Source organism: Miscanthus floridulus, chromosome 16, assembly GCF_019320115.1.
Source record: "Miscanthus floridulus cultivar M001 chromosome 16, ASM1932011v1, whole genome shotgun sequence".
Classification (NCBI taxonomy): Eukaryota; Viridiplantae; Streptophyta; class Magnoliopsida; order Poales; family Poaceae; genus Miscanthus; species Miscanthus floridulus.
Window position 1 is genome coordinate 49,014,869 of NC_089595.1, and position 27,520 is coordinate 49,042,388.

Genomic DNA, 27,520 nt, shown 5'->3' on the forward strand with positions numbered 1-27,520 from the left:
AGTTGTAGATCTCATCGAGTACTACAACTTTGATATAAAGTTCATCTTCATCGGACATCATATGAGAAACTTATGAAGTTTTTTTTGCAGTATATTACTGTCGGTTCAAGCCACGAACCGACAGTGATAGTATCAGTGTCGGTTCTTGGCTAAAACCGGTTGTGATGACCCAATATCACTGTCGGTTCTTGACTAAAACCAACAATGATATGAACCGACAGTGAGTACCCGAATATTAGTGTCGATTGGTCCTATAACTATCGATTTTAGCCAAAAACCGGCAGTGATGGTCTATCACTGTCTATCACAGCCGGTTTTTAAAATTCAGCTATGATGAGGCCAGCAGTGATATCTAATTCTGTAGTAGTGAATAGATCTGACTAAGAGGGAACCAAACAGGTTTTTGGCCTGTTCGCTGGTTAGTTTCTGGACTGGTTTAGGCTGGCTGGTGCTGGTTTGTTGTGAGAGGAAAATACTGTTGGCTGGCTAGTTTGGGCTGGCTGAAACCAACAAGCGAATATGGTGTTTGACTTTGAAAAAGCTCAGATTTGATTACAGAAAGTCAAACTAGAAGCAGATGAGCATGGAATGAATGGATACTCTCAAATAGAACGGGCACAAGGTCATGCGTAGATAGATGGCAAAGACAAATCCAACGATCTGGAAACCATACGATGGAAACAAATAAACCACTCAAGCAAAGTATAGCTGCATAAAGAAAAAGGGCAAATATGTGGGACAGTAGATAGACATGCAGTACTTCAATCTAGTGCTCCGTACTTGCATCTCAAAACCATAGTCACAGTCTCACAGATTTTATAATTTACAAACTATATATACAAGCGCAGAGCTAGCTACGTCCAACGGACATCAGTGGTCAATAATAATCAAGCCTTCAAACAAGCGGTGGCTCCGGCTGGCCGGCGGCGTTGGGTTGCACGGCAGCGCGACAGATGGGGCACGTCGAGTGCGATCGCAGCCACATGTCAATGCACTCCACATGGAACAGATGCTTGCACACCGGCAGCCGCCGCACCACCTCGCCGACCTGCACCAGCCCCAGGCATATGACGCACTGCGCCCACCCTGTCGCGTCTCCGCCGCTGCCGATACCACCCTCCCGCTTGTACGCAAACGCCGGGATCGCGGACAGGACAACCGCCGCTTCCGTCCCGCCACGGCTCCGCGCGGCGCGCATGACCGCTCTATGACGCAGAGCGGCACGCTGGCGAATCTTGAGGTAGCAGAAGGAGAGCGCGACGGCGCAGGCGGTGACGACAGAGGCCCAGATGACGCCGGCGACGAGGTAGAATAGGATGAAGGAGAAGAAGATGCCGAAGGTGAGGAGCACCGTGAGGTTGTGGTCCCTGTCGTCGGACGGAGCAGCTGATGCATCGCCTGGACTACTTGGCTGCTGGTGGTACGAGAACCTGTAGAAGAACATGCTAATAGCTACTCAGCTACAAACTATAGCCAAGTGTTGATGATCCGGCAAACACTGAGATATTCTTATGTTATGCACTCTCCAATGGTAGCAAACATATATATATGGACGCCACGCCGTACAGAATGGTAGTGTGCTGCAAGAAGCAAAGCCATACTCTATTCACAAGATAGAAAGATCTGTTACTGAACCACTGCAAAGAATAAGAGCTATATATCGGACTAGTCCAGAGGCTTAGCATCCGGCCAATGAGATAGACTAAGAGTTTTAGGGGCTGTTAGGTTTGACTTTGATGTATGGTCATGTTGCAGCAGTTGCACCAATGAAGTCAGACACCCTTGGGCCTATCATGCGTCATGTTGTCAAGTATTTAACTGTTGGAGACAAATGTGCACGGTTATTGGTCACATCATCATCACCCATGAAGTTAATCTTTGTTTATATACATTATTAGTTGGAAGTTATTGGTCTACTTGTTATGAAACTATACACGCTATTAGGCCAGTCTCAGTGGGAGTTTCATCTCCCAGTTTCCAACACATTCAGATTTTGAAAACAGTGCAGAATAATTTTATCCCCTCTCCCTGCTCACATGAAACTCTTATCACCTCTCTTCATTAATACAGTGTCATATCAGCATATTTAATGCCCATGAAACTCAATGAAATTCCCATTCAGCGTAGACAAGAGCACTAAACAATGATCCCTGCTCGATTCACCGCACTGCCTCAGTGCCCCTTGAAGAACTGATTAGCACCATGTTGCTGTGTCAAACCTTATCAAAAGTAAGAAGCAGGGTACTAGAATGTAATTAAGTTCGAAAATGACGACAATCATAATGAAGAACAATAATTAAAACAAGTTCATGTTGTTGATATGTTGATCCAAGTGTATTCAGCTGGACCGATCCGCTGATCCGTTGACACTGTCAAGCTCATTTGGTGATATTGGTTCGTTCTAAACAATATATATGACGCAACAAATATTGCATTGGTGTGCAGTGCTAGAATCCTTCCTTGCATCCGTACAAGTCTTGTTTGGATGTTGAGGAAAAAATTAAAGAATAACAAGTTGACATCACCACTCTACTTTACCTGAGCTGTCATCCTTATTTGCGGGAGGCAATAATCATGAATGGCTGGTAGTGGAGCAGTAAGGCTGCCTCTGATGTGAGGAAATTAATCCATTGGGAATGGAACAGGATACCAGCCCGGTTTGCAACATCTAAACAAGCCCATAGGCCATAATTAAGTTTGCACAATACTAATAATCTCCAATCGCTACTCAATTTGTCGCACTTGCCTCTCTGCCCTTTCACGAACCAGTTTGCACCGTACGACTTGGTGTGCAGGACCTTATTCGAGTATATATATATAAACAGGACAGAGACTTCCCCAAATAGATGGATTTGTTGTTGCAACAGGCATGCTCAACATTATCATGCTCAACAGGATTTGTTGCAGAAGTATAATCAGGTTGGATACTTTCTCTACTAGTTTAAAACTTTTTTTTCTGATGGATTTGTTGTTGCAACAGGCATGCTGAACATGATATCACGAGTTTGAGAATGACTGTCATAATTGAGAAAACAAAACATATTCCATATGTTGAAGTTCACTGCTAAGCCAGGATGTTGCCAGCCAGGAGGGATGCAAAGCACATCAACCCTAACCCATCGACCCCTATGAACGCATATATTTACAGACTAAGCTTCGTAAAAAGTTTCAATCACAATCTCTAATGTGTTGAACAGCAATGACAGGCAGGAAATGCACGACCACAGGGATTATGCCTATGGGACAGCTACCATTCCCTCGATCATTTTAATCTTTGAGTTAAGAGAGTTTGGTTTTTCTTCGTTGAAGTTGGTTGAATTTAAGCTGCAAGCGTAGACTACTTTTTCAGTTCAAAATTAAATTCCACAAAGGTCAGTAGGGGAAAGACGCATCACAATCACTATTCACTACTCAATCGTACCCATTCCTTCTATGCCCCTTCAACGCTTGAATTGCGCCCGTTGCTTTGTTCAACAATTGAATTGCACCTCACTGCTACATTCGGGCATATCACAAGCGGTTCGTAAAATCCATTACTAGCGCTTTTTGGTCTCGATAGTAAGTTGTCGGTAGTGATGGCATTCTCATTACAGGTGGTTTGCAACCATTGGTGATAATAGCTTATCATAGTCATTTCGTATTATCAGCCGGCGGTGATTTGAATTTTCAAAATTCTAAAAAATGGGCCATAAAAATAGCAAAATAATTTGTTTCAATTCTAGGAAGCCCTGCCACTAGCTCCAACTTCATGGTACCCGGAAGCTGCTCTAGCTCCAACTCCACACTATTTTTCATGGTACGCGGTGCTAGGATTTGAACCGGAGACTTTTGTCCCTCGCTCCTTTAACCACTCTCATCTACCCCTAAGTCACTTGTGTCTATATAGCATATCCATTCCCTAGTATTCACTTTTTAGGATTTAAAATTAATATTTAGAACCCTAAATGGCTTTAGATGAAAAAGTCATAAACTACAAATTTGTTGTTCTAATCAAGATCTACGACTTTGATTTTAGTTGTTTCTCCATCCGATGTCGTTTAACAAATTTAAATTTTAAAAAGTCAAAACTTCAGTCAGACTTTTGAGACCTCAAATGATTTCAAATGAAAAACTCATCAACTACAAGGTTGTTGTTCTCAATCTACAACTTTCGTTTTGGTCGATTTTCCATCCAAGGTTGTTTAAAAATTTGGTTTTTAAATTTTTAAAACTTCGGATATAAATTTGAGACTATAAATGATTTTGTCGGGTACCTTGGAATGGGGTACTCCAAGCAAAACATCAAATGGGTTGCCCAAGTCCCATCTAAAAATAATAAAAGCAAAAAGGTAAGTCGTGGGCCCTTCCCCGTCGCTGACCGAGCCCACTGGGTCCTCCCCCTCCTCGCCTCAAGCCTCAAGCAGGGGGTCTCGGCATCCTGACACCAACTCCGCTTCGCGCGAGGCCCCCCCAGGGAAGGCCTCGGCTAGGGAACGCCGTCTCCGCCCCGCCTGAGGCTCTCCACGAAAGGCCTCGGCAGGAGGCTGCATTCTTCGTCTCGCGCGAGGCCCCTCGCGCGAGGCCTCGGAAAGGAGCCTGGTCTCCGTCTCGCGCGAGGCCTCATTCTCCGTGTCGCTCGAGGCCGGCTCGTCCACGGTCCGTCGCCCCCCGCCTCAGCCGACCCTCCCGACAGCGCGTCACGTCACATTAATACTTTCAACCACCCCCGCGATCTCAGCCGGACAGCGGCTCAACGTCACAGAATGACCGACGCGACCCGAAGTCGCATCACCACCATACCGGCCGGGACAGGGCACGGCGGGGATTACCGGCCACTGTGTCCTAACACTATGACCACGATCTGCGCCTGGGACAGGATATGACGGGGGTTACTGGCCACTGTGCCCTACCACTGTGTCCGCGATCAGCCGCCCGCTCAAGGCCTCGGCACTGTACACCAGGGCCTCGGCACTGTACACCAAGGCATCGGCGATATTGGGGTCTGAGCCCGTTGAGACCCCCCACCGCAGTACCAGCCTCGGCACCGACCGAGTTTCGGCCTCGTGCATAGTCCATCCACAGTGGCTACGTTCGCCGCCACGTCCACTCCGAGGCATTCCGAGGGCTCCCACGACGCACAGGATCTGATGGGACGACCACGCCGCCTCAGTACTCCAAGGAAGGACCACTCCAACGACCACGCCGCCACAGGAACAGGCCACAGGGCTCGGACATGCTGCCCCTGTCGGCACGACGCCGCATAGTAATACATGTACTGCCCTTGTCCTCCCTTCAACTATAAAAGGAGAGGACTTGGACCACTTAGAGAGAGGGAGGATCAGAGAACACATACACACATTCCCGCCGCTTGAGAGCAACGTCTCAGATGGCCCACACGACACCCTGCCGAGACCTGGGACTAGTTCCCTCTCTCCCTTAGCTTGTAACCCCCTACTACGAGCACTCCGGTGCAAGGAATACAAGTTCGATCTCTCAGACTGGACGTAGGGCGCCGATTGCCCGAACCAGTATAAACCTTGTGTCTCTTTGCATCACCATCCGGAATCGGGAGCACGCAGAACAAATTCACTAGTCGGTCGAGGACCCCCCGGTCCGGAACACCGACAGTTGGCGCGCCAGGTAGGGGGCGCTGCGTGTCAGTTTCGTCATCCCAGCAGGTTCTGGATGGCAGACCCCGGACGACCATTGCGTCTCGGCACCGTAGTTTGGTTCGGGAGCCTAGAGTTCATGTCTCTAGGGCATGAAGTACGAACATGGTACTCCTCACTCCTCGAGCCCCACCGTCCGACGATGAAGTTACGCACCGGCAGCCCAGGCGCAGGCGGCGCCCAGGCGGCCGCTCTCGCCGCGCTCGCCAGGCACGACGCGAGCATGGCCACCCCGACGCTACGCGAACCCAGGGGCGGCATGCCACTCCCCGCCGATATCCCTACGACCAGCTGTTGGTATGGGGTCCCTGGCCGGGGACCTGTCTAGCCTGAGCTTGGACAAAGGGAAAACAGCGGTGGCTTGCGATGGTGCCCAGTCGTCAAGCTCCGCTCCACCACTCCCGAAGACCGACCCGGAGCAGAATCTGACGACGGCGCCATCCCCATACCCCTTTGGGTTGAGAAATGCCGCTGCTTCTTACGCCTACGCATACGCTGCCGCTCATGAGGATCCCTCAGAGCGTTGCCAGCGCTTCCATCTTGACCTAAGCACCCATGCCGACTCCACGGATGAGGACGAGGCATGGCCCGGAGTGGATTTCTCCGGGCTCGCGACCCTAGGGCTTTGCGCCAGTTCTTGGCCGCAAGCGACTACTGCTTCGGTTACTCCGACTCCGACGACGAAGGCACTTACGACCCCACTCGCGAGTGCTTCCACGTCGGGCTCGGGATGCCGAGGGCAGGCAAAGAGGATGAGGGGGCAGGTAGCCGCTCCCCACTTCGTCCAGGGGCAGGGCACCGTCATGCCCCCACGCAATGCCCTGCCGGCCGCACGAAATGAGAATGTCGCTCTTGCACGACCTCAGCGCCCAGACCTAGAGCAGCTCCGTGAGCTCCAGGCCAAGGTCGAGCAAGACCAACTCCTTCTACAGTAGCTTCGAGACTCTCTCGAACAGGAACAGCGAGGCCGCGGCGAAGGCGGGGGAGCCCGACGAAGAGCCCACGATGTGCATCACCGCATCCATGACGACGAAGGGAGCGAGCAACCCCCAGTCTTCAATCGCGCCAGCCAGAACGTCGCGGCTGCGGCAATGCTGGTCCGTGCAATGCCCGAGCCTTCTACCACGGAGGGGCGGCGGGTCCGCGGCGAGCTCCGCGATCTCCTAGAGACCGCTGCGGTTCAGCAGGCCGAGAGTTCCGCCTCCCGACAGGCGCGGGGGCGCCTCGAACCTTCTCACGGCACCGCCTCGGCAGGACAGGGAAGCCCTGGCTCAGTCCCGAGCCCGACCGAGCGCCAATAGCCCACAGGGTCCCCGTGCTTCTGGACCGCCTCGACAATCGACGCGAGGTGCAGGGAGACCATGAGGTGGTCAGCCAGCGACGACGCCACGACAATGAAGGGCCCGCTCGGGGCTACCACCCACACCGAGGCGGACGCTACGACAGCGGTGAGGACCGCAGTCCTTCCCCTGAGCCACCAGGCCCTCGGGTCTTTAGCAGGGCCTATCCGCGCTGCTCCTTTCCCCGCCCGGTTCCGACAGCCGGCCAATCTCGCAAAGTACAGTGGCGAGACCAACCCGGAACTCTAGCTCGCCGATTATCGCCTGGCATGCTAGCTAGGTGGCGCGGACGATGACCTGCTCATCATCCGCAATCTCCCTTTGCTCTTGTCGGACTCGGCACGAGCCTGGCTCGAGCATCTCCCTCCCTCGCAGATCCATGACTGGCGCGACTTGGTTAGGATCTTCATCGAGAACTTTCAGGGCACATACGTGCGCCCTGGGAATTCCTAGGACCTTAAGAGCTGTCGCCAGAAGCCGGACGAGTCTCTTCGAGACTTCATCCGACGCTTCTCCAAACAGTGCACCGAGCTACCCAGCGTCGGTGACTCGGAGATCGTCCAGGCTTTCCTCTCCGGCACCACTTGTCGGGACTTGGTCCAAGAGTTAGGTCGCAACGTCCCGCGCTCTGCTGCCACGCTCCTCGACATCGCCACTAGCTTCGCCTCAGGTGAAGAGGCTGTCGGAGCCATCTTCCCTCGACTGCCGACACCAAGGGTAAGCGAGGGAAGAGGCCCCCAAGGCCTCAGCCTCCCACCTCCCTAAGAAAAAGAAAAAGGGGCGCCTGAGGAAGCAGGAGGTCCTAGAGGCTTGATCTGGTCGCGGCCACAGAGCGCAAGAATCCCCGAGGCTCCAAAGGCCCTAGGCCCTTCGACGACATGCTCAAGAAACCCTGCCCTTACCACCAGAGCCCGGTCAGGCACGCTCTCGAAGATTGCACCATGCTATGGCGCTACTACGCCAGGCTCGGGCTCCCCGACGACGACACCAAGCAGAAGGGGTCGGCGGTCGGGACGAAGACAAGGACGACGGGTTCCCTAAGGTACGCAACACTTTCATGATCTTCGGTGGGCCCTCGGCATGCCTTACGGCGCGTCAGCGCAAGAGGGAACGTCGAGAGGTCTTCTCGGTCAAGGTGGCCACCCCCCAGTACCTCGACTGGTCTCGAGAGGCGATCACCTTCGATCGAGATGATCACCCCGACCGTATTCCGAATCCCGGGCAGTACCCACTGGTCGTCGACCCGATCATCGGCAACACCCGCCTCTCCAAGGTGTTGATGGACGGAGGCAGTGGCCTCAACATCCTCTACGCCAACACCCTGGAGCTCTTAGAGATCGACCGGTCGAGGCTCCGAGGCGACGTCGCACCCTTCCACGGCATCGTGCCAGGGAAGCGCACGCGACCCCTCGGGCGCATCGACCTTCCTGTCTGCTTTGGCACCCCTTCCAACTACTGCAAGGAAGTCCTCACCTTCGAGGTAGTCGGGTTTGGGGGAGCCTACCACGCCATTCTGGGACGGCCGTGCTACGCCAAGTTCATGGCAGTGCCCAACTATACCTACCTCAAGCTCAAGATGCTACGCCCTAATGGTGTCATCACGATTGAGTCCACGTACGAACATGCATACGACTGCGACGTCGAGTGCATCGAGTACGCCGAGGCTCTTGCGGAGGCCGAGACCCTCATCGCCCACCTCGACCAACTCAGTGGTGAGGTGCCTGACTCCAAGCGTCGCGCAGGGGCGTTCGAGCCCGCTGAAACCATCAAGCTCATCCCGTCGACCCCGCCTGCCCTCGACGACCGAGCGCTGAGGATCAGCGCCACCCTCAACATCAAATAGGAAGCCGTGCTCGTCGACTTTCTCCGTGCGAACTGCTGACAGTATTCGCATGGAGTCCCTCGGACATGCCGGGCATACCAAGGGAAGTCGCCGAGCACGCCCTGGACATCTAGGCTAGATCTAGACCGGCGAGGCAACGCCTGCGCCGCTTCGACGAAGAAAAGCATAGGGCCATCGAAGAGGAGGTATAGAAACTCTTGGCGGCCAGGTTCATCAAGGAGGTATCCCACCCAGAGTGGTTGGCCAACCCCGTTCTAGTCAAGAAGAAAAATGGGAAATGGAGGATGTGTGTAGACTACACCGGTCTGAACAAAGCCTGTCCAAAGGTCCCCTTCCCATTACCTCGAATCGATCAAATAGTTGATTCCACCGCAGGGTGTGAGACCCTGTCCTTCCTCGATGCGTACTCTGGTTACCATCAGATCAAGATGAAAGAGTCCGACCAGCTTGCGACTTCTTTTATCACACCGTTTGGCATGTACTACTACGTGACGATGCCCTTCAGCCTCAGAAACGTAGGTGCCACGTACCAGCGGTGCATGACCTAGGTCTTTGGCGACAACATCGGGCAGACCGTCGAGGCCTACGTAGACGACATCGTGGTCAAAACCAGAAGGGCTGAGAATCTCGTGAATGACTTGAGGGTAACCTTCAAATGCCTTAGAGAGAAGGGCATCAAGCTCAACCCCGAGAAGTGTGTGTTCGGGGTCCCCCGAGGCATGCTCTTGGGATTCATAGTCTCAGAACGCGGCATTGAGGCCAACCCAGAGAAGGTCTCAGCTATAACCAGCATGGGACCAATCAGAGACCTCAAGGGAGTGCAGAGGGTCATGGGATGCCTTGCGGCCCTAAGCCGCTTCATCTCGTGCCTTGGCGAAAAAGGTTTGCCTCTGTACTGACTCTTGAGAAAGTTCGAGCGTTTTTCTTGGACCCCCGAGGCCGAGGAAGCCCTCGACAGACTCAAGAGGCTGCTCACCAATCCTCCCGTTCTGATACCCCCAGCCATGGACAAGGCCCTCTTACTCTACGTCGCCGCAACAACCCAAGTGGTCAGCGCCACCGTAGTAGTAGAGAGGCAGGAAGAAGGGCATACTCTACCTACCTAGCGACCTATCTATTTCATCAGTGAGGTGCTCTCTAAGACCAAGGCACGCTACCCCCACATCCAGAAGCTAGTCTACGCCGTGGTCCTAGCCCGGCGCAAACTACGCCACTACTTCGAGTCGCACCCGATGACTGTGGTATCATCCTTCCCCCTGGGCGAGATAGTTCATAACCGAGAGGCCTCGGGCAGGATAGCCAAGTGGGCTGTCGAGCTTATGGGGGAAACCCTGACCTTTGTGCCTTGAAAAGCGATCAAGTCTCAGGTCTTGGCTGATTTCGTGGCTGAATGGACAGATACCCAACTACCACCTGCTCAAATCCAGACGGAGTGCTGGACCCTGTACTTCGACGGATCCCTGATGAAGACCAGGGCAGGCGCGGGTCTGCTCTTCGTTTCGCCCCTTGGAGTACACATGCGCTACATGGTGCGGCTCCACTTCGCCGCCTCCAACAACGTGGCCGAATACGAGGCCCTCGTCAATGGCTTACAAGTCGCCATCGAGCTTGGGGCACGGCGCCTCGACGTCTGAGGCAACTTGCGGCTCGTCATAGATCAGGTGATGAAGGAGTCAAACTGCCTCGACCCTAAAATGGAGGCATACTGCAAGATGGTACGAAGCCTAGAAGACAAGTTTGACGGCCTCGAACTAAATCGCGTCGTGCAAAAGTACAACGAGGCCGCCGACGAGCTGGCAAAGATGGCCTTGGCACGGGCCTCGGTCCCCCCGAACGTCTTCGCCAGAGACCTCCACAAACCCTCCATCGGCTGCACCTCGACAGTAGAGGAGGGCCCACCTGGGGAACCTATGGCAAAGCCCGACACCCCCTCTGCTGCCGAGACCCCCTCGACCGAGCCTGAGGTCATGGAAGTCAACGCCGAGCCTCCGCAGAATGATCAGGACGCGGATTGGCGAGCCCCGTTCCTCGATTGGCTTGATCGGGGGGAGCTTCCCGACGACCGAACTGAAGCACGACGGCTTGCGCGCCGAGCCAAGACCTACGCCCTCTACAATGGCGAATTATATAGGCGAAGTCCCTCAGGTGTCCTTCAACGATGCATCAGTTCCGAGGCGGGCCAAGCCCTGCTTTGGGACTTACACACAGGCGCCAGCGGGCACCATGCGGCGCCTCGGACGCTTGTAGGGAACGCTTTCCGCTAAGGGTTCTACTGGCCGACGGCGGTCGCCGACGCTACCAAGCTAGTACGCTCCTGCGAAGGATGCCAGTACTACGCTCGGCAGACACATCTCCCGCCCCTGGCCTTGCAAACCATCCCCATCACATGGCCGTTCACCGTGTGGGGGCTCGACATGGTCGGGCCTCTACAAAGGGCCCCCGGGGGCTACACCCATCTACTGGTATCAATCGACAAGTTCTCCAAATGGATCGAAGCCCGTCTGATCAATCGAATCAAATCCGAGCAGGCAGTGCTGTTCTTCACTGACATTATCCACCGGTTTGGGGTCCCCAACACCATCATCACCGACAACGGGACGCAGTTCACTGGCAAAAAGTTCCTGACGTTTTGCGATGACCACCACATCCGTGTTTCCTGGTCGGCCGTAGGACACCCAAGGACCAACGGCCAAGTAGAGCGTGCCAACGGCATGATCCTACAAGGCCTCAAGCCAAGAATTCACAACCGGTTGAAAAAGTTTGGCAAGAAATGGCTCGCCGAACTCCCCTCGGTCATCTGGAGCCTGAGGAACACTCCAAGCTGAGCCACGGGGTTGACGCCTTTCTTCCTAGTCTATGGGGCCAAGGCCATCCTCCCCACCGACCTAGAATATGGTTCCCCGAGGCTGCAAGCCTATAACAAACAAAGCAACCGCACCACCCGAGAGGACACCCTCGATCAGCTGGAGGAAGCCCGAGACGTTGCGCTACTACACTCGGCCAAGTACCAGCAGAGCCTGCGGCGCTACCAGGCCCGACGCGTCCGAGGCAGAGACTTGAAGGTAGGCGACCTGGTGTTGAGGCTAGCACAGAGCAACAAGGGTCGCCACAAGCTGACCCCACCATGGGAAGGACCGTACATCATCGCCCAAGTACTGAAGCCTAGGACCTACAAGCTGGCCAACGAGAAGGGCGAAGTCTTCACCAACGCTTGGAACATAGAACAGCTACGTCACTTTTATCCCTAAATTTCCAAGCATTGTATATGTCGTTTCTCGAAATACAATTACTAAGCATTCTTTAATTGGTCTTATTTTTTGAGAAACCCCCCGGGCCCATCGTAGGTCTCGGCAGTACAATAAACACAAGGGAGACTCGGCTTTGCCTCAGCAGAACCAAGCCTCCCTCGGGGGCTAGATGGGGGACTCCCCCTAGGCCCCACGCACTATTTCTTAGTTGGTTTTCGAAAAAATTCCTACGCCAAGTCTCTAGCAGGCTCTGATGAATCATTTGTAGAGACTCCTCGGACCAAGGTCTGTTCTAAGCAAGAGGCCGGTAGAGTCATGAGACGGCCTACGCCCCCGAGCTACGGCACTCCCTCACTACCTCTCGCTCAAGGGACGGCTTAGGCCCCAGAGGGGTGTTTTGCAAACGAAGTCTGATCAGGAGCAACAGAGAGCAAAGGCTCGGAAACATGAGAAAAACAACTAAGAAACACAAATACGTCAGAAATAAAGGCCTCGACGGCCACAAACGTTATGATACAAAAATAACCCCTATTCTATCTTTACATAGCCCCCGGGGCACAGATTAAGGCTCAGGGCCCCTAGCACCGGCAGAGGGTAGGGGAGGAACCACCTCATCTTCAAAGAGTGTCGCTAGTGCCGTGCCAGGGCCTTTCGCCACCTCCAGCAGCTTCACGACTACCGCGTGGGCCTCCTCATCATCATCAGGCAGAACGTAGCCATCACTGATGGCCGGGAGGTCAACACCAAGATAGTGAGAGGAGATGACGGCCATCGCCCACTTGACACTCATGTGCAGAGCCCCTCGGAGCCGCTCGCGCATCTGGCTGCTCAGCGCAATCAAGCGGCTCCCAAGGGAGCTGCCCGACTGAACCCCCTCAACTTCCAGGGCCTCGCAGGCGGAAAGGGCAGCATGCTTTAGCGCCTCGTGCTCCCCGATCTCGGTCTCGAGCACCGTCTGCACCGCGCTGGAAGCCTTAGCGGCCCAAACGATCTCCGCCTCTGACTCTGCACCATGGAAAATGAAATAAGATCGAGCCAGAGAAAAAACAACCTAAGTTAGGGACAGGAGCCCACGGAGCTCACCCTTGGTCTTCAGCTCCCAGCGTCGGGTCTCGGCCTAACAGGCCTCGGCTTTCTCCTTCAACCGCTGGGCCTCGACTCAAGAGGCCTCGGCCACCCTAGAGGCTTCACTCCCCAGCTCTGTGACATACAAGGAAGTTAGGGAGCGAACATAAGGGGAAGAAAACAAAATAAGGGGACTCAAACTCACCCTCGACCATCCCCCTCAAAACCACAGCCTCAATTTGCGAGGCCTCAACTGCAGCAAGGGCCTCGTTCAGAGCGCCTTTGGTCAGCTGGTGCGCACTCTCCTCTGCCCCCAGCTGCCCGGCGAGGGCCTTGCCTAAGGCCATCGCTTCTTCAGCCTGGGACCTAAAGGCATCCCGATCACTGATGGCGTGGGTAAGCTCCTCCTCCAGCTCCTTGATCCGCGCCGCCAAGGGGGCGAGCTGCGTCTGGGCTGTGGCCGCCTCGACCTTCGCATCGGCACAGCGAAGGCGGAGGTCCTCCGCCTCCGCGCTTCATGCCGATAGAAGCTCGTTAGCATCGGCAAGAAGACCCCTCTGCCTCTGAAGCTGGTCCCAGATTCCCCTCTCCCACCGGAGGAAGACCGACTTCCCGAGGGACCGGGTCTCGAGCTCCTAAGGAGGCAGAGCAGAGGTCATCGATTGCGACAAAACCAAGGAAAGAACAACGTCGCGCGAGAAAGGAAAACACGAACCTGAGCGACTCCGGGCAGTTCGTCGGCCACCACGGACAACGCCGTCCGTAGCGACCGCTCTGCCAGCTCGTGGTACTGCTCGAAGGTACTCCAGCGCCCGTCCTCGGCCGTGTCCTCAAGGGCGAACAAAGGCTCCCCCTCAGGGTTGTCCCGGCTCCACCACAGTACCCGCGGGTGATCCCACCCGCGGGGCTCGGGTCGCACCCACACGAGGGCTGAGCCTCCCTCGTCTAAGAGCGACGCTAGCTGCTCCACGGCATCGGTCTCCTCGGCGCCGACCACCTCCCACGCCCGGGAGGTATCATCGGAGGAGATCGGATAGACCTCCACCTCCCGGGCACTCTCCCGCAACAACGACGGGCCCTGAGCCAAGGGCACGGCCAAGGCCTCCGCCGCCCGCATCTCCGCCTCCTGCACAGACGGCCTCGCTGCCGTCACGACGGCCGTGGTGACCTCGGGGGCTCCAGCCTCTGCAATCACGACCTCGGTGGTCTTAGGGGCTCCGGCCTCCATCGTTGTGGCCTCGGCAGACGCAGAAGCACCGGCCGTGGACATTGCGGTCTCGGCGGTCATGGGCGCCGGGGCCCCCATCGCCTCAGCCCCGGAGGCCCGGGGAGCCTCGGCAACAAAGGGCATGATGGCCCCATCCGACCGTGTAGGGGCTGCCTCGGCAACCCTTCCTTGGGCAGCCGGTTCCTTTGGGTCGACCCTCGCCGACGCCGCGCCGCGCTGGATGGCGCCTTGTGCCTCCGCCACCCCGTGGGCAGAGGAGCCGGGGCTCGCCTTAAGCGCTTTAAGGGGCGCCAAGGGGAGGTCATCCGCAGGCCGCTTCCGACTGAAGAAAATCAACCCACTGGGTCAGCACGAGACCAAAAAAGTGAATGGAAGACACCATAACCCCACCAAAAATACACTTACTTTGAACGGGGCAGCCCCAGCTTCGCCACAGCAAACCTCATTCGCAATGGCGGAGGCAGCGGTAGTGGCGTCGCATCTGTATCCATCGGCGCCGGTCGGTCCTCGGCGGACCCCAGTGCCCCTTCGATCCTCTGTGGGGCCGGTGGCGTCGCCTCCACCGCCACCGGCTCTGCCACGACCGCCGAGCTTACCAGGCCGACAGAGCGTTTGCCTAACGCCCGCGCCTCGGGCGTGTCAGCCTCGGCCCCAGAGGGGGCCACCGCCGGCCCCGGGTCCGCTTCCTCTCCCCTTCCCGGGGGTGCCGGGCTGCTTACCGATGCCCCGGGCGCCACCTCCTCGACGTCTGGAAGGTGGTCTAGGGGGCCTTGCCCCCCCTCGCCCTTGTCATTCCCGTCCGAGGCCTCCGTCGACAACGACGTCGACGGGGATTCCTCCAACGGGAGACCATCCTTCCGTTGCTGACGACGGCGCTTATCCAACGCCTCGCGCGCAAGGATATACTTCATGTGCTTCACCGCCTTAGCATCCTTCCGCTTCTTCTGCGCGTCGGCGTAAGCGTGGTTGATCGCCCGCTGCCCCGTGTCCTCGGGAATGGGCGGCGGGGAGGAGCGCACGTCCCTCATCCCCTGAAGAAACGACAAATGCGCATAAGGAAACAAGGGATAAAGGGAGATTAAGGAGGTTCAGAGGCTACAGCGGCGCTCGACTTACCAGCGAAAGGAACCCCCGCGACGGACGCATTGCGAAGGGGGTCAGGTTGCCGCCCCTCAACTTCACATCTACCGTCTCCCCCACCCGATGGTGAATTTCCTCATCGGAGAGGGCAGAGGAAGACATCCGGGTGCCTTCGATGGGCTCACCCGGCCTCATCTCGAACAGCCGCCGTCGCCAAGCCATCAGCGGCAGCACCCTCCGGCGGTGGAAGGCGGCCACGACCACAGCGACGGTGAGGCCATGGTTCCGCAGCCTCGCCAGCCCCTCCAGGAGCGGCTCCAGCTTCGGCTGGTCGACCTTCGGGACGCCCCACTTCCACTTCTCCGGGCAACTCCCCACAATCCGCCCAGTATAAGGGGGAAGTCCTCCATCATCGTTGCGGAGGTAAAACCAACTCGTGCACCACCGGCGGTTGGAGGACGTGAGTTGGGTCGGGATGTAGAGGTGCAGGCGGTCCTGACACACTTGGAGAGTGCAGCCTCCGGCCCTCGATGCCTTCCTCTTGCCCGACGTGCCTGTCGGTTTGGTAGTGTGCCCCACCCGGAACAGGTGGAGCCACAAATCCCAATGGGGAGTGATCCCCAAATACCCCTCGCAGACGGCAACAAAGATAGCCGCCTGAGCGATGGAGTTGGGATTAAAATTGTGGAGCTCCACGCCGTAGTAACGCGGGAGCGCCCGCATGAACCGGTCCGTCGGAACGCTGAGGCCGTGCTCGTGGAAGGAGACGAAGCTCATGACGTAGCCGTCGCGAGGCCTCGGCTCCAGCTCGTTGTACGGAGCAATCCACTCCGGCCTAGTAGGGTCTGTCACCGGGCGGAGGAGTCCACCGTCGACAAGCGACTGAAGCATCTCCTTAGTGACATCCGACGGATCCCAAGGGTCCGCCTCGACAACGACGATGTTGCTGGCCATGAATGCGATGGAGGAATCGGGCGCGGCGGTGAGTTTTCCTCTCTCCCTCCACGCTCTTGCTTTTTTCTCACTTTCCCCCTAGGCTCGCTCTTCTCCCCTCTTCTTCCTGGCACCCGCTGCTCTGGCAACGGCTCGATGGAGGTGGCAGGCAAGGTAAGACAAGGAGGGGCGAGACTCTTCGGGTATTTATGCAGGGAGGAGGTGAAACGAACGGGCGATGAAATCGGGGAGGTTTTCCCCGTCCGGCGCGGTTAACCATGAGCCGATTTCGGCGGCCCACGCGCCCACGTCTCTCGCATTAAATGCGAGGACAGTTACGTCCCGTCCATCACATCGCGCTCGGCCACTACGACAGCAGGCGTCGTTTCGCCTCCCCACAAAACCGCCTCAAAAGGCGCGCCACCCGCGGCCGAGCCGATAGGGAAGATATTTCCCGCGGCCTGTTCCTTTCATAGGAAGGAACCGGGCTTTGAGCCTATTACGGTCCAGGGGTTCGAAGGCTGGACCCCAAAGGGTTTCGACAGCCGCCCCAGGATAACAGAGTCAGGGGCGACTGTGGGCGAGCCTGTACGGGGCCGAGACCCAAACGAGCGAAACGCTTGGGATGCCCAAAGTCATGTCCGAGACCGGTAGGAAAGTATCCGAATGGGATCCCACCGTAGGGAGGCACCGAGCCACCGAGGCCCAACGAACAGCCTCGGCACCCACTAGAGAAATCCACTAGTACTCTTGGAGTGTGTCTCTGGACCGCTAGCCATCCCCTAACGAATGGGGTTCGGACCTCCACTCGGACTACCTGATAACAGCTCACCGGGAGTGCCACCGCTCGTGCCCATCGAGGGTAGCGAGGCACATTCCACCCCTCCTTCCGAGCGAAAAGGAAGCGCGAGGGTCGCATAAAAAGTCAGGGGAACCTCTGACGGCCTTCTCGCCCTATGCAGAGGCTAGGGGGCTCCTCCTACAAATATGCCGAGACCCCACGACCCGGGCTCGCGCCCAAAGGGGCCTCGACAAACAAACCCTCACGCGTGAGGGGCGTATGAAAAGTCAGGAGAACTCCCGACGGCCCTCTCATGCAGAGGCTAGGGGCTCTTCCTGCAACCTTGCCGAGACCAGAATGGGCTCGACAAACTAACCCTCCGTCCGAACGAAAAGGACATGTGAAGATCAGAAGAAAGGGCTAGAACACCCAAGACAAAGACAAACAGTCTAAAACCGCGCTAGAAGTTTTACTACAAACACGATAAAAAGGGCACCAAGCCCGTTACGATCCAGGGGTTCGAAGGCTGGGCCTCCAAAAGGTTTCGATAGCCGCCCCAGGGCAACAGAGTCAGGGACGACGGCGAGGCGAGCCTACGAATGGCCCAGGCCTGAGCGAACGTTCGCTCGGGGCACCCTAAGTCGTGTCCGAGACCGGCGGGGAAGTATCCGAATGGGATCCCATCGTAGGGAGGCACCGAGCCACCGAGGCCCGCGAACGGCCTCGGCACCCACTAGAGAAACCCCCTGGTACTCTTGGAGTGCGTCTCTGGACCACTAGCCATCCCCCAGCGAACGGCTCACCGGAAGTGTCCACACTCATGCCCATTGAGGGTAGCCTGGCACATTCCACCCCTCCTTCCGAACGAAAGGAAGCATGAGGGTCATACCCAAAGTCAGGGGGCCCCTGACGAACCTCTCGCTCTGTGCGGAGACAAGAGGGCTTCTTCCCGCAACCTCGCCGAGACCCCCGTAACCCGAACTTGCGCTTGGGGGCTCGGCAAATGCAATAAGAACTACTCGTTCAGACACGGAAATGAAGAAAGCCCCTGGAGGAGTAACTCCACTCTCCTAGGGGCTCGGGGGCTACACCCGGCGGGTGCGCTCGCGCGCACCCACCGGAACCTTAAAACAACAAACCCCAATTCCTACGGGGCAGGTAGAAACCAAGCCTCGGCAAACCCTCAGGGGGAATACACGCACTCCCCCCGAGGCTCGGGGGCTACTGTCGGGTACCTTAGAATGGGGTACCCCAAGCAAAACATTAAATGGGTTGCCCAAGTCCTATCTAAAAATAATAAAAGCAAAAAGGTAAGTCGTGGGCCCTTCCCCATCGTGACCGAGCCCACTGGGTCCTCCCCCTCCTCGCCTCAAGCCTCAAGCAGGGGGTCTTGGCATCCTGACACCAACTCCGCTTTGCGCGAGGCCCCCCCAAGGAAGGCCTCGGCAGGGAACGCCGTCTCCGCCCCGCCCGAGGCTCTCCACGAAAGGCCTCGGCAGGAGGTGCATTCTCCGTCTCGCGCGAGGCCCCTCGCGCGAGGCCTCGGAAAGGAGCCTGGCCTCCGTCTCGCGCGAGGCCTCATTCTTCGTGTCGCTCGAGGCCGGCTCGTCCGTGGTCCGTCGCCCCCCGCCTCGGCCGACCCTCCCGACAGTGCGTCACGTCACATTAATACTTTCAACCACCCCCACGATCTCAGCCGGACAGCGGCTCAACGTCACAGAATGAACGACGCGACCCGAAGTCGCATCACCACCATACCGGCCGGGACAGGGCACGGCGGGGATTACCGGCCACTGTGTCCTAACACTGTGACCACGATCTGCGCCTGGGACAGGATATGACGGGGGTTACTGGCCACTGTGCCCTACCACTGTGTCCGCGATCAGCCGCCCGCTCAAGGCCTCGGCACTGTACACCAGGGCCTCGGCACTATACACCAAGGCCTCAGCGATATTGGGGTCCGAGCCTGCCGAGACCCCCACCGCAGTACCAGCCTCGGCACCGACCGAGTTTTGGCCTCGTGCATAGTCCATCCACAGTGGCTACGTTCGCCGCCACGTCCACTCCGAGGCATTCCGGGGGCTCCCACGACGCACAGGATCTGATGGGACGACCACGCCGCCCCAGTACTCTAAGGAAGGACCACTCCGACGACCACGCCGCCACAGGAACAGGCCACAGGGATCGGACATGCCGCCCCTGTCGGCACGACGCCGCATAGTAATACATGTACTGCCCTTGTCCTCCCTTCAACTATAAAAGGAGAGGACTTGGGCCACTTAGAGAGAGGGAGGATCAGAGAACACACAAACACATTCCCGCCGCTTGAGAGCAACGTCTCAGACGGCCCACACGACACCCTGCTGAGACCTGGGACTAGTTCCCTCTCTCCCTTAGCTTGTAACCCCCTACTACGAGCACTCCGGTGTAAGGAATACAAGTTCGATCTCTCAGACTGGACGTAGGGCGCTGATTGCCCGAACCAGTATAAACCTTGTGTCTCTTTGCATCACCATCCGGAATCGGGAGCACGCATAATAAATTCACTAGTCGGTCGAGGACCCCCCGGTCTGGAACACCGACAGATTTCTAATGAAATAGTTGTCAACTACAAAGTTGTATATCTTATCGAGATCTACAACTTTGATTTTGGTCATTTTTCCATCTAAGGTCGTTTGTACAATTCAAAAAAATTGAATTTCAAAATTTGAGCGCTTCTAACAGAATTATGGGACCGTAGATGGTTTTAAATGAAAAAGTCATCAACTACAAAGTTGTCGATCTCGTCGAGGTCTACAACTTTTATATAAAGTTTGTTTTCATCTGACTTTTTTTTTTGAAAAAATTATGAATTTATTTATACTGCAGCATGATTATCACCACCGTATCATACAACAAGCTGGCGGTGAAAATGTCTTCAACCAGGCGTAAGGCTGGACGAAAAACTCGAAGCTCGTTAGCTCGCTCGGCTTATGGCTGGCTCGACTCGGCTCGGCGAGCCAAAATTTTAGCTCGTTAGCAATAACGAGCCAACTCGAGCTAGCTCGCGAGCCGCTCGCGAGCTAAACAAGCCAAACTTCCAGGAAAAAAAAATATCAAAACTTATATTAGTTTTTGTATTACTTCATGTCTTGCACTTTATAATTGACTGTTAACTGGTCTAGACCCTATAAATTGACCGGTAACTGGTCTAGATGCATTTCTTTTATATTATTATTATTCTCAAACTTTAGATAAATGCAAATATTATATTTTGTGTATTTTTTATACCTGACTCGCGAGCTTAACAAGCCGAGCCGAGCTGGCTTTCTGGCTCGTTAGGATAACGAGCCGAGCCGAGCTAGCTCGTTATCTTAACGAGCCAAGCCGAGCCAGCTCGTTATCCAGCCTTAGCGAGGCGGCAGTGATGAGGAGCACATTATCACCGTCAGTTTGTGGTGCAAAGCAACTGTGATGATGGGCTATCACCGTCAGTTGGTATGACAAAACGGTGGTGATAGTTAGCAAGCCGCACGTTCATACGAACCGGCGGTGATACTCTCATCACCAACAGTTCGTATTACGAACCATTGGTGATAGCTATCACCAACGGTTTTAATGATACCGACGGTGATAAAGATGTTGGTGATAGGTCAATCTGTAGTAGTGCATGTTGCTTTGTTCAACCTTGTTCAAATGAAATCAGGGCAGGTTGGATTACTTCCCCAAATCGCCTATCCTTTTAGATGAATCTGCTGTTGCAGTAAACAAGTTCTAAATTGTATCAGGAATTCAAAATGAAAATTACAGTTCAGAAGAAAAAAATCCCTTGAAGAAGGTTAACATTTTATTCTTAGAAGTACAAGTTGTTTTCTTTTAAGTAAAAGTCACATTCAAGTTGAATAGTCCCGAATAATTTGAGCTGAATGGGAAGATAGAAATGAGAAATCGGAGATGATGTGAAAGAAAGGATGAGTGCGCAAACCATGATGCAAAAACTTAAGGTCTACCGTGGTATAATCAATGCTATGCCAAAAAAAATCATTTTTCAAAAAATAAAGGCAATCAAGATCTATATGGCTTACTTCTCATACACTACATTGGAGATAAAAAGAAGGTAGATATCGCACCGCCGCATGACACCAGATAAGCTGAGTCATAATATAAAGTTGGACAGCCATTGGTACATACTAGGATATTTGTCATAATATAAAGTAGACTGCAATCATCAGTTTATAGGCTCAGTTATGGAGGCTCATTGGGTGTGAATCTGGAAAGACAATGCAAGTTGCAAGATCTTCAGTGGAGCAACTGCCACTAGAGAGAAAGAAGTCCAAGGCAAACTGCAGGAGAGTGGCCACACAGAACGATGATGTATGCAGATTTGTGTGACCAAACTACAACAGAGACGCAAATCACGCCCTAACCTCAGTTCTCCGAAAAGGTTCAATACACAAGTATCAACAATAACCAGGACCAGCAGAACAGTAGCATTCAGCCAGCGGTTGGTTCTCAGTAGGCAAATAGGCTTATGTCCTGGTGGATAAAAGCAGGGAAGCAGCAAACTACAAGCAATCAACAATCAAGTGACTCTAGTGGTGTACACATTATGAAATATCAGGTAAGAGCTCAAGAGGTGTAACTTCAATAGGGCTTATTTGCATTTTGCCAACCCAGCAGGTAGCCTAGGCGTGGAGCTAGTTTGCCAGGATGTGCAAGTTATGGGAAGAGGTACAACAGTGGTGATGTTTCTTCATACCGAAAACCCCAATTTTATTTGTCCAACACTAGTTCTTTTGTATTAACTTTTTGTTATCCTTGATCGTCTTCTCATCCATTTTGTTTCGTTATTTTTATAGTCAACTATGCCTAGTTCCTGTTAGGGCAAGTGGAGCCGGTCCAATGGCCCACGTGATACTGTAGCGCATGAACCGTACAGGTCAGATTAGATTGATTAGGATTAGTTATGAAAGAGATAAGTTAGTAAAGGGATAAGATAGATTGATTCGGTTAGGATATTACTTAGGGGTCAAGTACGTTGTCTCTATAAAAAAAACCATTATGTATCAGTTAGAGTCAAGCAAAAAAAAAAATTCTAAGATAGTCCCCGAAGAAGGACGGATCTAGGGTCTCTCTGCTAATCCATCTGTCTGTAGCTATTTTCGTAACAAGTGATAGAATGTGATGGATGCACCTGACAACATATGAAAAGAAGTTATGATCGGTATTGTGTACAAGAGAAGGGGAAGAAAGGGGAAGACCAGGACAGCGGCAGAAGACGTGGGCGCGTCCACGATCCCACCCACGACAGGAGGCGTGGCATATTGTCCCCTGCGTTTAGGATACTCTGTTTTGGGGTTCTCCAGTTTCGCTCCTGACGGCGCCCGCACGACGATCGTCATGGAAGCGCCGGCAGCCACCACCACTCACTCTTATAGTCTTCCTTTCACACAGCCCGCAAAAGGATACACCATTCAAAGTAGTCTATGGTCGCGTCCTACCGCCATTGAATCCCTTCCAGCTTGGCTCTGCAAACACTCAGGCAGTGGAGTCCATGCTGCAGGATAGGGACACTTTCTTGGCAGAGTCAAAGAACGACTGCATCAGGCTCAACAGCACGCCAAGCATTATCATGATGAGCATCACCGCGACCTTGAGTTTGCAGTGGGCTCCTGGGTGTGGCTGCGCCTGCTAAACAGGCAAGTGCGAACGTTTTTTTTTTTTTTTTTTTTTTTTTGCGAACGCTGGTGGCACAGCAGGCAGGAAAGTTAGGCCCAAAGTATGCAGGACCCTTCCTGTTCACAGAACGAGTTGGCAAAGTGGCATATCGTCTTGCACTGCCTGAAAATGCTAGAATCCATGACGTGTTCCATGTTGGAGTGCTGACGCAGTACCATGGAGTTCTACCAGCAGCTACCCCACCTTGCCACCTATGGAAAATGGTGGCCTGTTGTCGACACCAGAGCGTGTCCTCCGTGCTGCTGTTTGTCGCGGAGTGTGGCACGTTCTAGTCCAGTGGGGTGGTACTACACCGGAAGATACTACATGGGAACCTGTCCATCAATTCAAGGACCGCTACCCTGCCTTCCAGCTCGAGGGCGAGCTATTTCGAAAGGAGAGGAGTGATGTTATGACTTGTGTTTGTGTACAAGAGAGTGGGAAGAAAGGGGGAGACCAGGATAGCGGCAGAAGACATGGGCACGCCCACGACCCCACCCACGACAGGGAGTCAGTTGTGTGCGTGCGTTTCTATCCAACTTGTATTAGAGTCCAAGGACTACAGTTAGGGGGAACCCTGCGTTTAGGATATACTCTGTTTTGGGTTCTCTAGTTTCGCTCCCGACGGTGCTCGTATGACGATTGCCGTGGAAGCGCCGGCTGGCCACCACCACTCATTCTTATTATCTTAGATCCCTGGGCTCTACCACAAAAGGCTGCTATAGAACAAGTGTGGGTGAGTGGGTGGGTATGCATCTATAGTTATAACCCTTTCTCCTTCAATATCTAGCTCCCCTGCATGTTCAAGAAAACAAAACATATGCCAGAGGCCAAGAGCTACATCCAATCTGTCAAAGATGAACAAACAGGGTTACAGCTAAACAAAATGGGAGGTACTATGCTACAAATGACAAGTTGACATAATGAGAAGCAAATGGCAAATCACTGGTGAGCAAACAGGGTCATCAAATAGAGTGAGAAGCAAAAGAAACAACTAAAGTTAGAACAAACTTACAGAGGAACTGACGAGCAATCGCAGCCTAAATGTGAAAAAACAGCTCTGTAACATCTTTAAGTGATGAAATCAAATAAATCATAGAACAAAGCAGCCAATTCAAATTCAGTACATAGATCCAGTCTTCAGTTTTCATTGATGTTCAAACTGCCAAATCTTAAACTTCGCATCGTAGATCTTGAAACTACAGAGAATAAACAAGACCTGGAAAAGCATGCATACTTTTTTCCAATGATCTCTTCTCTGTTAAACTATGTAAATCTGCAACAGAACTTGTGAAGGAAATGTGTTGTATAAAAAATACTCACAACAAACAAGTTGAGTTAATCACTAGCATCATTAAACTATAAATCCAAACTATGAAACCATTATAGCAGGCTGAGGTGGTGGAACAACAGGAGATCAGATAGAACAGGAAGATGGATGGTCCTCAGCATAGTAATAAGGAATAGCATGCAGGGCAGCAGTGCAATGGCATATCACCCATACTGACATTTTGGATAAATAAGAGCATGCAAGACAAGATCCCAATGAAACTGAAGATTCAGAAGTTACAATGGACAAAATATGCAAAACAAGAGGATGATTTGTTAATATCGTGTTCAAAATTTCTAAGATTCTGGTTACATAAAGATACCAAATTAAGCAGAAATTACTCATATCTTCCTCATCATATCAACTTTCATTTCATTAATACTAATAATAATTTAGCTGGGTTTCAATGACCTGCCATATCTTTCATGAAGAGTATGATAGTTCACACGGATAGCACTAAGAATTAAGAAGCAGCATAATAATAAACCCAAAAAGAACACATAGACAGTTGGAATGCAGTTACAAGGCACAAATATATGCATATAAGAAATCATATTTATGTACTTATGAGACAAACCTACAATATTCTGAATATTAAATGACGATACAAACATATGCATAGGAAATATCAACATCTATCAAGTTTGGATAAATATCTTGTCAAAAGCAATGCTATGGGTAAACCTGTGCCATAGATGAGCTTTAGAAAACTAAACCACAAAAGATTGTGGTACCGACGGAATATTTATGAGAATGGAAGAAGTGTCATCACCAACAGTTGTTTTTTCAGTTCTTCAGGGCAAAGTCATAATACAGAACTGGTCAATGTAAAGAGTAACCATGAGCTACTTTACAATACTCAAATAACATTCAAGGGAATGAACAAAACTTAGTATCAACAACTCTTTTTTTTTCTTTTCAATTCAGGTCTCATTACAGTCATATTTTAGCCTGATACATATGTAGTATTATTCTGTATACATTTTTTTTTCAATCAAAGGATTTCAAATCTTCTACACTTTTGCATGAGCTCACATAGAAATAGGCTACAAAACAAATGTCCCTTTTAAGCTTTTGAATGCTTTGGAAAATTCAACATGAGCTTCTTCAGCCTCACACTAGGAAGATCAGTATAACAGCCAATATTGGCTATTATTACATTAGCGTAACTACGGACCCAAGAAAATAGTACATTACAAGTTACATAAGGCCATCTACTGCATTTTAGCACTATGATTCCAAATAATAACGAATTGTGGGTCAACATCACTCATAAAATTATACTGGAAATTAGTGACTCCTCTGGTTAAACTGAATCGCAAACTGATCAGCAGCCACCATTGCTTGTGAAGCTGAAGCAAGAGAACCATCATACCTATACATTAAGAAACCGGTGTGAATTAAATAGTTTCTTATGAAGAACACAGTTTAATAGTAACAATATGTAAGAAAATTTGATAACCAGTTTCCATGAATTGGAAGTTAAAGAAAAGGTACATACATAGAGACTAACAAGTAAGCTCCAATCTGCATAACTATTACTCCTTCACCTCCTAACTTTGTGCTGTTAACGCAACGGGCGCAAAACCAGTTTTCATGGATTGAGGTGACCAAATCTACAAATCATAACTTTCTATCACAAATTGCTGACCGCAGCAATGACAATCCATTTGACAAGTTATATAAATAAAAATATATTCAGCATGTGGAACACTCACATTGGTTTGGCCCAACAGAGAAGAATTCAGTCTGCAGATTGCCCCTCTTAACAAAGTCCAGGAATGGATGCATATCAAGAGCTGAAAGTTGTGTTCTCTCTTGCTCTGCTCTGGACAGAGGAAAAAGACTTTCTGTAAATTTTCAGCTACACAAACTTCAGCATTCATGGATTATAACCAACAGGGTATTTCCGATCTTCAAAAACAACAACATGCCATATAGATCCCCTTCGGATATCAGATTCATTCATTGCACAACTCAACATCCAACGAATATTCCTTATGTTACAGGGGATTATATCCAAATCATATATTGAATCTCCCAAGTAACCATATGGCCATAAGGAAGATATAAAGCATAAAAATGTAAAACTGCCAATCGTAACTACTCCCTCTGTTCCAAATTATATGACGTTTTGACTTTTCTAGATACATTGTTTTCCATAAATCCTAGTGATATTCATCAATTGCAGAATTGTTGTGATCCACAAATGCAATCGCTAACAGATTGTACATGTCAAAAATCGCTACAGTTAACAATTAGAGGTAAAAGTGGCCACTGGTAGCTATACCATGAAAAAGGGAAAAAGAAAATGATCTGAGGAAGGGGAAAGGACTCACACGACGGGAAGGAGCCGAGATGGCCCGGAGGGGTCGTAGTTGAGCAGCAGTGCGGCCTGGACTGGCTTCCCTGCGAGAGCACGTCAGTCAGTTAGGGCGATACAGGGAGATTGAAGAAGCAAAAAAATAAAAATAAATAAATAAATAAATAAATAAAGACAAGGGGCACGAGAGAATACCAGAGGGGCCGACGTGCTTCGCGGCCCACTTCTCCCAAGCCCTGCGCGCCCACGACCAGTCTGCCGCCATTGGGGGAGCCGGGACGTCACCGCCTGCTACTGCCGCGTCGCCGCGAGGATGTGTTGCGCGGTGGTGAGGGTAGCGGAGGCGGCGCCGTCGGGGCTGTGTCCGAGAGGTGGGGTTTTGTTTGGGCCTGGGGCATGTTAACCTGGCCGTGTTGCAGCATAGATTTCTCAGCCCAGTAACGGACACTTGAGACATTAAGAAAAGGAGAAGGCCCTAATCATTTATCTTTTATTTTTAAACCTGATTTATGTATTAATCAATTTATATCTATAGGTACATGTATAGGCATGTCTCCACCTTTTTAAACACACAAAGGTATACACAATAGCCACTCTATTAAGCTGAGTTAATTTCCATCTCTCACTCTTCCCATCCGTCTATCCCTCGATCCATCATACGTCGCTCTCATCCTTCTTGCTTTAAGTGTGGAGCTTAAAAACCTTCATTTGCATGCACACCACTCATATTGTGGCCTGGTCGCCCGAGCTCATTCGCGTCGTGGCGCGTATTTTGTCAATCTCATGTCATTTTCCATACAAATTTAATCATTTATTACATTAATATTTATTGCGGGCCTTGAAACTTACTTAATTTAAGGTTGGGCCAAGCCGAGTCAAATTTAACAAAAATAGCTAGCTCATTATCATTCCCATGAGCACCATGCAACAAATTGTTTGTCCATTGAACACATGAGCATGTTTGGTAGTATATTTAAGAATATAAACCTTTTCCACGTTGGAGG

At 52.3% G+C, this 27,520-nt stretch overlaps 2 protein-coding genes across 3 annotated transcripts; both read right to left on the reverse strand.

Moving 5' to 3' along the window:
• Positions 1-806: 806 nt before the first annotated feature.
• On the reverse strand, positions 807-1,601 carry LOC136510104 (RING-H2 finger protein ATL39-like). The gene has a single exon (XM_066504670.1). It carries the CDS (start codon positions 1,442-1,444, stop codon positions 896-898), a length of 549 nt encoding a protein of 182 aa, XP_066360767.1. The 5' UTR covers positions 1,445-1,601; the 3' UTR covers positions 807-895.
• A 23,507-nt stretch (positions 1,602-25,108) lies between these two features.
• LOC136514210 (uncharacterized) lies at positions 25,109-26,913 on the reverse strand. 2 transcript variants are annotated; one of them, XM_066508190.1, is made up of 5 exons: positions 26,712-26,908; positions 26,533-26,602; positions 25,912-26,021; positions 25,695-25,809; positions 25,109-25,568 (listed from the first exon to the last, which is right to left on the reverse strand). In XM_066508190.1, the coding sequence occupies exons 1-5, from the start codon at positions 26,779-26,781 to the stop codon at positions 25,484-25,486; spliced, it is 450 nt and encodes a 149-aa protein (XP_066364287.1). In that variant the 5' UTR covers positions 26,782-26,908; the 3' UTR covers positions 25,109-25,483. The 2 variants fall into 2 exon arrangements, with proteins under 2 accessions (XP_066364287.1, XP_066364288.1); XM_066508191.1 differs by lacking the exon at positions 25,695-25,809 and having other exon boundaries at positions 26,712-26,913.
• Positions 26,914-27,520: the final 607 nt, after the last annotated feature.